General features: G+C 36.0%; 1 protein-coding gene across 2 annotated transcripts in view; it reads left to right on the forward strand.

Annotated features, from left to right (window-relative positions):
- Nucleotides 1-12,075, forward strand: part of LOC127425067 (chloride channel protein 1-like) — a 28,451-nt gene that overhangs the window by 13,181 nt on the left and 3,195 nt on the right. Inside the window, exons 9-22 of one of the 2 annotated variants that reach the window (XR_007894557.1) lie at nucleotides 83-167; nucleotides 1,357-1,458; nucleotides 1,649-1,733; nucleotides 2,818-2,973; nucleotides 3,189-3,258; nucleotides 5,739-5,849; nucleotides 6,225-6,438; nucleotides 8,341-8,474; nucleotides 8,803-8,990; nucleotides 10,123-10,204; nucleotides 10,376-10,450; nucleotides 10,789-10,833; nucleotides 11,039-11,143; nucleotides 11,300-11,386. Coding sequence is in view for 1 of the 2 variants with exons in the window: in XM_051670696.1 (XP_051526656.1) it covers nucleotides 83-167; nucleotides 1,357-1,458; nucleotides 1,649-1,733; nucleotides 2,818-2,973; nucleotides 3,189-3,258; nucleotides 5,739-5,849; nucleotides 6,225-6,438; nucleotides 8,341-8,474; nucleotides 8,803-8,990; nucleotides 10,123-10,204; nucleotides 10,376-10,461; nucleotides 10,789-10,833; nucleotides 11,039-11,143; nucleotides 11,300-11,386 (1,550 nt within the window). In the remaining variant the exon portion in view is untranslated. Of the gene's footprint in view, nucleotides 1-82; nucleotides 168-1,356; nucleotides 1,459-1,648; nucleotides 1,734-2,817; nucleotides 2,974-3,188; nucleotides 3,259-5,738; nucleotides 5,850-6,224; nucleotides 6,439-8,340; nucleotides 8,475-8,802; nucleotides 8,991-10,122; nucleotides 10,205-10,375; nucleotides 10,462-10,788; nucleotides 10,834-11,038; nucleotides 11,144-11,299; nucleotides 11,387-12,075 lie in introns of both variants that reach the window. The other variant, XM_051670696.1, reaches the window with a different exon arrangement.

Genomic DNA, 12,075 nt, shown 5'->3' on the forward strand with positions numbered 1-12,075 from the left:
GTCAGATAATCTTCTACCTAGTCTTTCTATATATTTCCTAATCTGCATTCATCTTTTCCCTCTCTTGACTTCCACCTCTCAGTCACCATCACTGCTCTCTTTCGTACCAACTTCCGCATGGATTTTCCCTTTGACCTGCAGGAGCTCCCGGCGTTCGCCATTATTGGGTGAGAGCGCAGGGGAGAGCGTGCCGTTCGTGGTGAGGGCACAATCCTGAAGCTGTGTGTGTGTGTGTGTGTGTGTGTGTGTGTGTGTGTGTGTGTGTGTATGTGTGCCATTCTATAACCCTTGACACACTCGCAGACCTGACACACACAGCATACTGTACACTACATGACCACAAGTATGTGGACACCTCCTTCTAATTAACTAGTTTGTCTGTTTCAGCTGCATCCATTACTAGCAGCTGCATAAAATCAAGTAGGCCTATACAGTCATGCAATCTCCTTAAAGGAATAGTTCACCCAAACATTTACTCACCCTCGTGCCATCCTAGATGTGTATGTCGTTCTTTCTTCTGCTGAACACAAACAGAGATTTTTAGAAGAACATTTCAGCTCTGTAGGTCCTCACAATGCAAGTGTATGGGTACCAAAACTTTGAAGCTCCAAAAGCACATAAAGGCAGCATAAAAGTAATTCATAAAACTTCATTGATTTAAGTCTTCTGAAGCAATATGATAAGTTTGGGTGAGAAAAAGATCAATATTTAAGTCCTTTTTTACTATCAATCTCCACTTTAACTTTCACTTTCACATTCTTTTATTTTTGGCGATTCGCATTCTCCATGCATATTGTTACCTACTGGGCAGGGAGGAGAATTTATAGTAAATAAGGACTTAAATATTTATCTGTTTCTCATATCACTGCTTCATATGGCATGAGATGCTGAAAAAGCAAAACTTAAATGTTCAACAAGCACATATGGGTGTAAATTTCGACTGTTCACATATTTTTTGCCATGTAGTGAATGTAGTTGCACTTTAACTTTTGCATTTTTGTCAGCTGACCAAAGTGAGCAGATGTTGGTATTATATTTGATTTGTTGGAACGCCATTTCACTAACACGTTTTGATGAAAACTATTGTTTTTATATTGTATTATATTATAAGGAATGCTCCTTATTTCCACACAGCGAAAATTCAGCATTCAGACTGCAACAACACTTAAAAGTTATATTATATAATTTTAATCTCCTTATAATTTTCATTTATTTGTCTATTATTTTGTCTTCGTATTTTATAATGCAAAGGGTGACAATAAAAAGTTGAAGTGTAGTATAGTACTATAATGCACTATAATGTGCTTTTTGTGTTTTATTGCTGGAATGATTGGATGTTTTTGTGTTTGTTTGCAGGATTTCTTGTGGGTTTCTGGGAGCTTTCTTTGTTTACCTGAACCGCCAAGTCGTCCTCTTCATGAGAAAACCCAATATTCTCACACGCTTTCTTATGGAACAGTAAGAGAAAACAAAAGAGCAAATGAGAACAGACAATATGAGCTTTAACTTTTGCAATTCATAGTTAGTAGTTAAAAGGTGAAGTGTGTAATGTATAGTGTTTTCTTTAGTTAACTTTAGTAGAAGTTAATTATTAATACAGACACAAACAAATCAACAAAATATCTAAGTGTCACATTTTTTCTCACAGCCGACTGATTTTCCCTGCTGTTGTGACTCTACTGGTTACAACACTGACATTCCCTCCAGGCTTCGGACAATTCATGGCTGGAGAGGTCAGAAACTGAAATAAAAAATTGAAATCTGCTAAAGCGTCCGTTCACACCAAACATGTTTTTTGCGTCCATCCATGCTGTTTTTCATTGGTTTTCCTATGTAAATATGCAGGCATCTTTTATTGTTTCATGTGCCTTTCTTTTCTTTTCTTTTCTTTTTTTCTTTTTTTTTTTTTTTTTTTTTTGTGGTTCGTGTAGGAGCACCACATTTTTAGACATGTTTTTTGTGTCAAGTTAAAAAGAACTTCAACTGTTAAAACACATCTTGAGACACCTGCGTTCTGCTCTATTCCTGACACTGTGTCTAGCTTTTTTAAAGGAATATTCCAGGTTCAATGCAAGTTAAGCTCAATCAACAGCATCTTTGGCATAATACTGATTACCAGAAAAATTTGTTTTGACTTGCCCCTCCTTTTCTTTAAAAAACGTGAATTTAAGTGAATGGGGCCAATCTGTAAATGTTAAAATACTAATTGTTTCAAAAGTATAGCCACAAGACATTATGTGTATTTGTTAACATGATTTATGTGTTATAAAATAGCTTACTAAGCTTTTCTGTGTAAAGTTATAGCCAATTCTACAACGTAATGGCCATAATAATGTAATATCAACAAACCCTAAAATGACTGCAAAAATTTAAACAACTTTAGAGCTCAAATAATACATGTGTTTTAACAGAAGAATTAATGTAAGGGCTTTTATAAAATTATAAGCTTCACATTTCTGTCTTTAAACCCTCCAAAAATTGGCCCCATTCACTTCCATTGTAGGTGCCTCGCTGTAACTTCGATTTTTGCTTTTTTTTTAAAGAAAAGGATGGACGAGTCGAAAAACTTTTTTGTGGTAATCAACATTATGCCACAAATGCTGTCAACTGAGCTTAACTTGTATTGAACCTGGAATATTGCTTTGAGAGCAAGGACATCTTTGTTGTGAACAGCCCATAAGAATAATTTTCTGTTGTTTATGTGCCAGAGTCTTTCATATAAACTATTTGTAAGTAATATGATAGTTAGTTATGATATTAGATTATATAGATTTAGTTTATTTATATTAAATTATTTTTTAATGGATTATTCTACAGCTGATGCCCAGAGAGTGCATCAACTCTCTGTTTGATAACTTCACCTGGACAAAGATATGGGGATCCCCCCATCCTCCTGGTCTGGGTCGCTCGGCTGTCTGGTTTCACCCTGATGTCAGCATCTTTGTCATTCTTATTCTCTTCTTCATCATGAAGGTTGTTTTCAGTGCTTTAAATATAACATTTAGCCTATTAATTTGTTTTATTTCTCAGGTATTGAAAAAGAGCACAATATGTCATTGAAACATTATTGCCTTATATATGATTAAAAAAAACAGCAAAGGTCAGGCTCTTAAATGTTTTTCTGACAATGGTCTAATTAATTTCAAAATCATGGCAACTGTGTGAACACATTAATATTCATCTCACAGTTCTGGATGTCTGCGGTTTCTACCACGATGCCCATCCCGTCTGGAGCTTTCATGCCTGTCTTTGTACTGGGTAGGTCTCCTGTATTTTTCATTTATGTTCAGGGCCCAATGTAGGCATGGGCAGGGATGGGCTGAGCCCACCCAAACGTGAGTCTTGCCCACCCAATCAAACATTTGGCAAACATGATATTAAATCAAATATTTTATTTTTTTACAATCTGTGCATTGGTTAAAAGCAATTTGGGGGTGGGCTGTGTGTTGCAAACATTGAGGGTGGGTTGTAGACTGCCCCAAACAATCACAATATAGCACCAGAAATTTTTAGTATTTTTCTGTTTTTGTCATTGGCTGAAAGCAGCGTCACTTTCACAGTTAAGACTGGCTTGGCTTCACTCTGCTACGGATCAAAAGAAGGTTCTGTGAGCGACAACAGTAGTAAGAGATATTTGTGTGCAATGCATAGGTTTTTAGTGCCTATAAAAAAGCCTGGTAGTGTCTCTAGCAGTGACCATGTGGCTTCTGTTAATGCACCACAGGCTCCCTCTTCTGCTCATCAAATATCTCCCTCCACCTCAGCAAAATCGCGCTGTGGTTGTTAGCGAAATACTGGACCTAAATTGTAAAGCACCATCCCGGCCAATATTAAACGGTCTGCACTTATATAGCGCCTTTTTTAACCTTAGTGGTTCCAATGTGCTTCACACTGTGACTCATTCACCCATTCACACACACACTCACACACCAATGACAGCAGAGCTGCCATGCAAGGTGCTAGCCTGCCATTGGGAGCAACTTGGGGTTCAGTGTCTTGCCCAAGGACACTTCAGCATGTGGAGTCATGTAGGCTGGGAACTGAAACGTTAACCCTGCAATTAGTGGCCAACCTGCTCTACCACCTGAGCCACAGCCACACCCACAGCTGATAGTACCGTTTGCGATCATGGCTTGAAAACAGTAGTGTTTTGCAGGAAGCGTGCTTCTGTTTCCCCTGTTTAAAGTTCGGTGTCACTGAGAGATGCTGTCTTCACCTCGCGTCTTATGTCTTTTTTATTTTCATCTATCTTTTAACAGTGCTGTGGTAGTTTGTTGTTTATTGTTTGTCATGGCATGTTAAACTACTCTGTTTTTGCCATGAAAATAACCCTTGGTGCTGACATCCTTGGTGGCATTACTTTTCATCCATCCATCCATCCATCATCCATCCATCCATCTATCCATTCAATCATCCATCAAAATTCCTGTATATTTATCTAAATTACTTTACATATGTTTAGCTTCACTGGTAAAATGCTGTATCAATACCCTTTACTACCCTACAAAGGCCAAACTCATTAAATAACATAGATTGATTTGTTTTAAAAAAAAAAAATGGCTTTAATTATTTTGATTTGGATTTTGTAGTGACTGCATTTTTACCTCAAGTATTCTCTGAATTTTAGCATATGAGCCAAACTCAAGACCTGATTTCAGCCAGAACTCAATTTTGCGTGTTGCCTTTGTAGGGAAGTATAATAGCTAATTACATTTTTATTTAACCAATTAACCAGAAAAGTGAAAGAGCCCATCGCTGTTAAAATTGTAGGTTCTTAATCTATTTTATGTTAGTGATCTCCCCATGACCACATCTAATATATTTCTCTTCACTCTATCCTTGCATTTGTGGGGACTCTGATTTGGCTTTGTAATTTGCTTTAAGGCTGTATTAAATGACTCTGAATGTGTATTGCTGTATTTTATTACTTAGTAATGTAGGTAGTATACCAAAAGGTCAGGGTTTATATGTTTATTTATTTCAATATATTTTTAATATGGGAAATAAGTGTAAAATATAGGTACAATAGGCCTTGTGCTTATAACAATTACGCCATGCTATGCCAATTACAGACATGAAAATAAGTAGTCTGACCACCTCCCAATCCCAAATGCCCACCTATGACATCACCAAGCCCACCCTAGTATAGCTGGCAGGAGCCGGGCCTGTTTACATTACTGATTACAGTATATTACTTTCTCAATTACTTCCTTTTATGGACACATTCATTTAAGGATCAATTTAACATAAAAACTTCAAAAAGCAAATACATAAGGCTTATTTGAAGAATTTAAGGAAACTAATGTAGGCACCAGTAATTTAATACATTGGTAGATACATAGCATATTTGATGCAAAGTTTGATGCACAGCATGTCCATGACACATTAAGATTTTAGGTTAATATTCATAAAAATGTTTAAAGGAAAGTGTATAGTTTAGGTCTTTTCACAAGTTTTAAAAACTTTATTGCCTAGGTTTATTTTTAAGCAGATATTAAGCAGATCGGCTGTGTGACATACATTTTTAAAAGCACAAATGTTCCATGTAGTCTCTCAATTAATATGAGCTCATAAAAAGTACATGCACTATAATTATTAAAGAATTAGCTAAATGCTTTTTAAAATAGCAACATCACAGGTATTAAGTAATAACGCATTGGAATGTGGACTACAACAATGCCTTACGCTTGTGTGAATAGATGAATGCAGATCTTCTCTTTGATGTATTCCACTTATAGGTGCAGCATTTGGTCGTTTAGTGGGTGAGATTATGGCTACTCTCTTTCCTCATGGTATCCTGTTTGATGGAATACTGTACCGCATCATCCCTGGAGGGTACGCTGTCATTGGTCAGTCATCCTTTCCTTCTCTTCCAATCCACCTCTATTACCAAATGTTTGCTCATGCTGCACTGATGATGTCACATCATGTTTCTCTCCCTTTCTTCTCCATGTCTTCAGTCCTTCACTGCATGATTCCTGTCCATACACTCTGCTTTCCTTATTTCACTCCTCAATCTGTCACACTGTTTAAGTCTACCTTGTCTTACACTGCAAAAAATAAATACATTTCTAACTCAGTATTTTGATCTTGTTTTTATTTATTTTTTTATTTTATTTTTTTTACTGGAAACCATGGAAATGGTTTTGCAGTGTAGACCACTCCATCTTTCTGTCCTGTTACTCTGTTGGTCAATCCCTTTCTCTTTCTCTTACTCCATATAGGTGCAGCAGCACTGACTGGAGCGGTCACTCACACCGTTTCGACGGCAGTGATCTGTTTTGAACTGACCGGTCAGATCTCTCACATCCTGCCCATGATGGTTGCCGTCATCCTTGCCAACATGGTCGCGCAGGGTCTACAACCTTCACTGTATGATTCCATTATCCAGGTCAAGAAACTGCCGTACCTACCCGAGCTGGGCTTTGGCCACATAAGGTGTGCAGACACCGCAAACCCCACAAATGTGAGGTTACAATGAGATTTCACTGTTGGCTGGGCCAGAGCTATTATATATTATATGAATTTATAATTTTGTTTACATTTTCATCTTCAACTCTATGGACAGTGAAACAGTGGACAGCAGGTCCAAAAGGGGACGCTGTGTCACAAAACAAGTTTACGCTTAAAATGTTAAAGTCTCCGAGTACATAAGTCAGGCATTTAGGGTATCATTTGAAAGCTTAGAATCTGAACATTTCATAGATTACCATCACTACTGCATTTATGTTACATAAAATAACAAAATAAAGCATTAGAAAGTTTGAAAGATTTTCTAAAGAATCACAAAGTGAAATATGATTTCTATAAGACATCAAATCTCTCTTATGCGCCAATCACTACTGCTGTAAGCCCCAAGTAGCCAAAAACTTTATATCTGCTTTTACCTTAGTTAAAGTGGTTTTCTAAAAAATTAGCCAATTTTTACTTGTCTGTGATCTTGCTTGGGTGAATAATACAATGTTATATCTTAGATGTCCAGAACAAAATATGCAGTCCAGCAGAATAGCATGCTAAACAAATCATCAGAAATATACAGTATGTTATTGAATATACTATTGATGATCAAATGTTATACATCATCGTAAAGGAGAGGATCTCAGCTTTCTAATGCCACCTAGATAGTCCACTCAGAGGCCTAGATATTTAATGAAACAATGGAGGTAGTGCATGAACTTCAAATTAAATTGAATGCCTCTGGATGAGCACATCTGTGAGGGCTAAAATGCGTTAGATCGCCATCTACATTTCAGATCTGCATTTTGTGATGCAGGGTGATAGAGGAAAAATAATTTTTCTAGTACTTCATGCCATCTACTGGAATAAAATAAGACCTTTTGGAGGGAGCAGGAGTGAACAGAACCAGAATTACATGCTTACAAAGTTAGGAAAACAAAAAAAACAAAAAATTTTCTATTCATCATAAGATTGTAAACATATAAAATATTATTTATGAATAATTGGAGTCTTTTATTATTATTATTTAAATTTAAAACTTAAATTAGTTTTATTTAATTGTTTTAATTTCTATTTTTTTATTTGTCCTTTCAATTTTCGTAAGTTTTCACTAAAATGCTGTTAAATTTCTCTGGGTCGTCTATGTTTTATGAAGGCAGGATGTAAAGGTTTCAAATTGTATAATATACTGTGAAATAAAAACTAACATTAAAATTAATTTGTGATCATCCACATCCACACCAATCTGTTTCCTAACGCCATCGTTTTCCAAAGTGCACGGTAATGTAGAGTGTTTTCGACAAGCTCTGTTTTTGGTGGAGGAAAACACAGTTCCAGTGTAGAGGCATAAACGTAGCGAAATCAGTGTGTTTTCTTCTGAAAATGTAGAAGTGTGGACGTGGCCTTAGTTTGTTTTGCAGTCATAAAAATGTGTTTTCATTTAGTTTCAGTTTTTCCAATAACATTTAATTAAAAACAAATTATAATTTAGTTTTTATTTTAGTTTTTGTTGACGAAAATGACACTGGTGCACAGCAAACACCACCACTGTATGGTGTATTATGTCACAAAACAGCTTGGTTCACAGTGCAGGCAGGTTCTCTCACCCTCGCATGCTGACAGCACCTCAAAGTCTGTGATTCATTAGCAGCAGGAGCCATTAGTAAATACACTTGTCAACGAGGGGTGGCAACATGAAGCGTTGGCACCCTTCCAGCTAACAGTGAGCCACTGCAAACACATTAGATTTGGGCTATTCATTACCTCTTTATCAAAGTCATGGTCTTTGCCTTAATCTACCCTTTGTGGTCCAGAGTTATTAACCTCTTTTAAGAGTGTCAGCAGTTTATAGTGTCTAACTGTTGAGCATCTGTTTTCTTGCAGCCAGTATAATATCTTTGTGGAGGACATCATGGTGAGGAAAGTAAAGTTTCTATGTTCCCAGTCTACATACAGAGAAGTACTCCATTTAATGGATTCAACCTCGCTAAAAACCATCCCGCTGGTGGACTCAAAAGGTAATATCACACAGGCTGTATGTACGTGTTGTTTCGACAATTGTTTTAGACTAGTTGAACCTCTGAGAAAAAAAAAATGTCTCTTAAGTATACCTAGGTGAGCTGTGTATTTACATATACAGTACATACATTACCATTAATGGAGTTTGTGCCTATAGAGTGTTTAAAATCAGTTACTTTTAAAGATCCTTGTAGCTTTTGAAGGTACCTGTCTACAGTATTGTACGCAGACAGTAGGCAGAAAGGTTTTAAAAACAGGTCCTTGATGTCCCAAATTATTTTAATGCTCATTTGTAACTGGCTTCTGAACTAACTTCACCTTCAACAGAATCGATGATTCTATTAGGAAGCATTGAAAGATCTGAGCTTCTCGCCCTCTGTGATTGGTGGCTGTCAGCAGAGAGGCGGATCCTAAATCAAGGACAGGGCTCACAAGGTCAGGTGCCTTGTGCAAAAGTCAGCTGGGAATCCTTTGCCTTTGTTGATGAGGAAGGAGATGACAATGAAGAAGACAAGGTATCTGTCAAAGGGATGTAAAGAGGGTTTAAGATCTACAAAATGCTCTTTTTTTTCTTACTAGTAAGTTTTAGCTGCCCCTTTTAGATGGTTTTGAAATTTCCAAGTAGATTCTTTTTTTTTCTTCTTCTTCTTTTTTTTGGCCCGAACGTCAATGTCAATTTGTACGTATTGTGAAAATGTATGCAATGAAACATCACAGGCAAACGTGTGACAGGTTATGTTTGATCGATCAAAACAAAATTTCACTTTGTAAAAATGGTGCAAACTTGTCTATTCCCTTAAAACATTACAGGCAAAGGTTTGAATTACTTTTTTATTTGTTAATTTGACCAAAACACTCAATATCATCTTGTATACATAGTAAAAGTTTGCAATTGATCCATTAAAACATCAAAGGAAAAGTATGACTGATTTTGCTTGTTTGGTCAAAACACTCAATTTCAGTTTGTACTCATGGTGTAAATTAGTTTTTGATCCCTTAAAATATCACAGGTGAAACTTTGAATTACTTATTTTATTTTTATTTGGCCAAAACACGCAATATCAGCTTGTATGCATAGTAAAAGTTTGCAATTGATCCATCGAAACATCACAGGAAACAAATGTGACTTATTTCGTTTTTTTTGGTCAAAACATTACATTTAAGTTTGTATACATGGTGTAAACTTGTCTTTTGATTTTTTTAAACATCACAGGGGAAACTTTGGATTACTTTTTTTATTTGTTTGTTTGGCCAAAACACTCAATATCAGGTTGTATACATAGTCAAAGTTTGCAATTGATCCATCGAAACATCACAGGAAAAAATGTGACTGATTTTGTTTGTTTGGTCAAAACACTCAATTTCATGTTTGTATACAAAGTAAAAGTTTGCAACTGATCCATCGAAACATCACAGGAAAAGGTGTGACTGATTTTGTTTGTTTGTTTGGTCAACACTCAATTTTAGTTTGTATACGTTGTCAAAATTCGCCATTGATCCATTAAAACATCACAAGAAAGAGAATGATATTTATAGAAAAATTGAAACATTTCTTGATAATTTTTTTTTTTTTTTTGTGCTTCTTTTTAAATGAAATTCTGTACTTTTTAATTAAGTAATATTTTTTATTTTTTTTTTTACTTTTAGACAATGCCAGTTCAAGAGGAGAGAAACGGCCCTCTACCTCTGTCCAAACCGCCAGAAACCTCCACCAATCACATGTCGCCTGGTGAGAGAATTCTCCAGTGAACATAAACTGATCCAGCTCCTTTAGAAATCCTAGTAAACCTCAGGCAATCACTTTAATTGAACAAGCATTTTAAGGCAGTATAAATGATATTCGTCTTTTAATTTGCCTTCCCTGTTTTTCTGTCTTTCCCTCTCTGTTTCTCTTGCCTAGATAAGGGTCCTTCGCAGTCTTTCGGGAAAATTTTACGTAACTTCTTTACCTCCTCTTCGGAAAGACATACAGAAGGTCAGCCCCAGGTACATTGTTTGTGTTCAAAGGTCCCTTGTGAAAAATCTGTGTGTGTTCCAATTTGTGTGCACCAATTAAACTACTGTCAGAATTTATGAAATTTTAATGAAAGGGCGATAAAATGAGAACAGGAAATGTATTGGTAATGGTCTGCATTAATATTCATCAGTGTTTCCCAAGGACATGTACGGGTAAAGGGAAGTGAACAGTCTTTCATAGAATTTTTTGATATGTAAAGTAATAAGCCCTACTCATTCTAAAATACTGATGAGTTCAAATACTTGGAGCAAATATAGCATTCTATGTATGAAAGAATTATCTCTTTTTCCATGTAGGAGCCTTATCCTCCACCTTTAACGGACACAATGACACCAGAGGAGGTAGCCTTGAAATACCACAATATAAAAACTACCAAATGGAGCTATGTTTAATTGATCATGAAATTCAATTTAATCAATGATTAGGATGTGGAAATTGTCAGATTTGTTAAGTCTTGTGTAGTTTATTTTAGTTAAACTTGTGTACGTTTATAAAGTATGTGGTAGCCGAGTCAGAGCCATACCTGGTTGTGATTGGTTAACATAGATCAAAGCCTGGGAGGAGGCAGAGATGGACAAGCATGTGGAAATCGATCAGATCAGAATAGACCCCTCCCCCTTCCAGCTTGTTGAGAGAACATCACTGCATAAGGTGAGAGGAGACAATCACAGTTGTTAGTGTGAAGTGAGCCGTTCACAGTATATTAAATATTTTCACAATGAAGCATTATGAAATGGAATGCTTCAGACTCACAGTATGATTCAGGATTTGAAGGTCAATGAATCTTGACTGTTCACTTTTTCCCAGACTCATACCCTGTTCTCTTTGCTGGGCCTGAGTCATGCCTATGTAACCAATACTGGCAAACTGGTGGGAGTTGTGGCGCTAAAAGAGGTACCCCATCCTTCCATCCATCAACCTTATTCACAGTAGTGCCATCTTTAATTTTAAATTTCAGGTTTAATGTAGACTTTTTTCTTTTCTTTTTTTTTTTTAACTTAGAAATTTAAAACATGTTTATCATAGTAGAGGTGGATTCAAGTAATTGCTTTGTGTGAATTGCATTCTGAATGATTTCTGAATAATTTGAATAGATCCGGACAAAAAAAGTGTCATGTTATTGACATTAATACAACTTTCATCTTTGGATTGAAGATAAATAGAAAAAGATAATGGATAAACATGAAAAACAAATGGAATCTTTAAAGATCCCATTAAATCACTTTACGGGCACAGATTTATGTCCTGTATTAAAGGGATAGTTTACCCAAAAATGTCATGTACTCCCCCTCATGCCATCTTAGATGTGTATGGCTTTATTCTTAAACAAAGATAATTTTTTTTAGAATAATATTTCAGCTCTGTAGGTCCATACAATGCAAGTAAATGGTGGCCAAAACTTTGAAGCTCCTAAAAGCACATAAAGTCAGCATAAAAGTAATCTATATGACTCCAGTGGTTAAATCTATATCTTTAGAAAAAGATTATCTTCCTCGCCCAGTAGGTTGCGATATGCATGAAGAATGCGAATTGCCAAAAACAAAAGATGAAAAAATGGAATTGAAAGTGAAAGTGGAGATTTA

Source organism: Myxocyprinus asiaticus, chromosome 34 (genome assembly GCF_019703515.2).
Source record: "Myxocyprinus asiaticus isolate MX2 ecotype Aquarium Trade chromosome 34, UBuf_Myxa_2, whole genome shotgun sequence".
NCBI classification, from domain to species: domain Eukaryota; kingdom Metazoa; phylum Chordata; class Actinopteri; order Cypriniformes; family Catostomidae; genus Myxocyprinus; species Myxocyprinus asiaticus.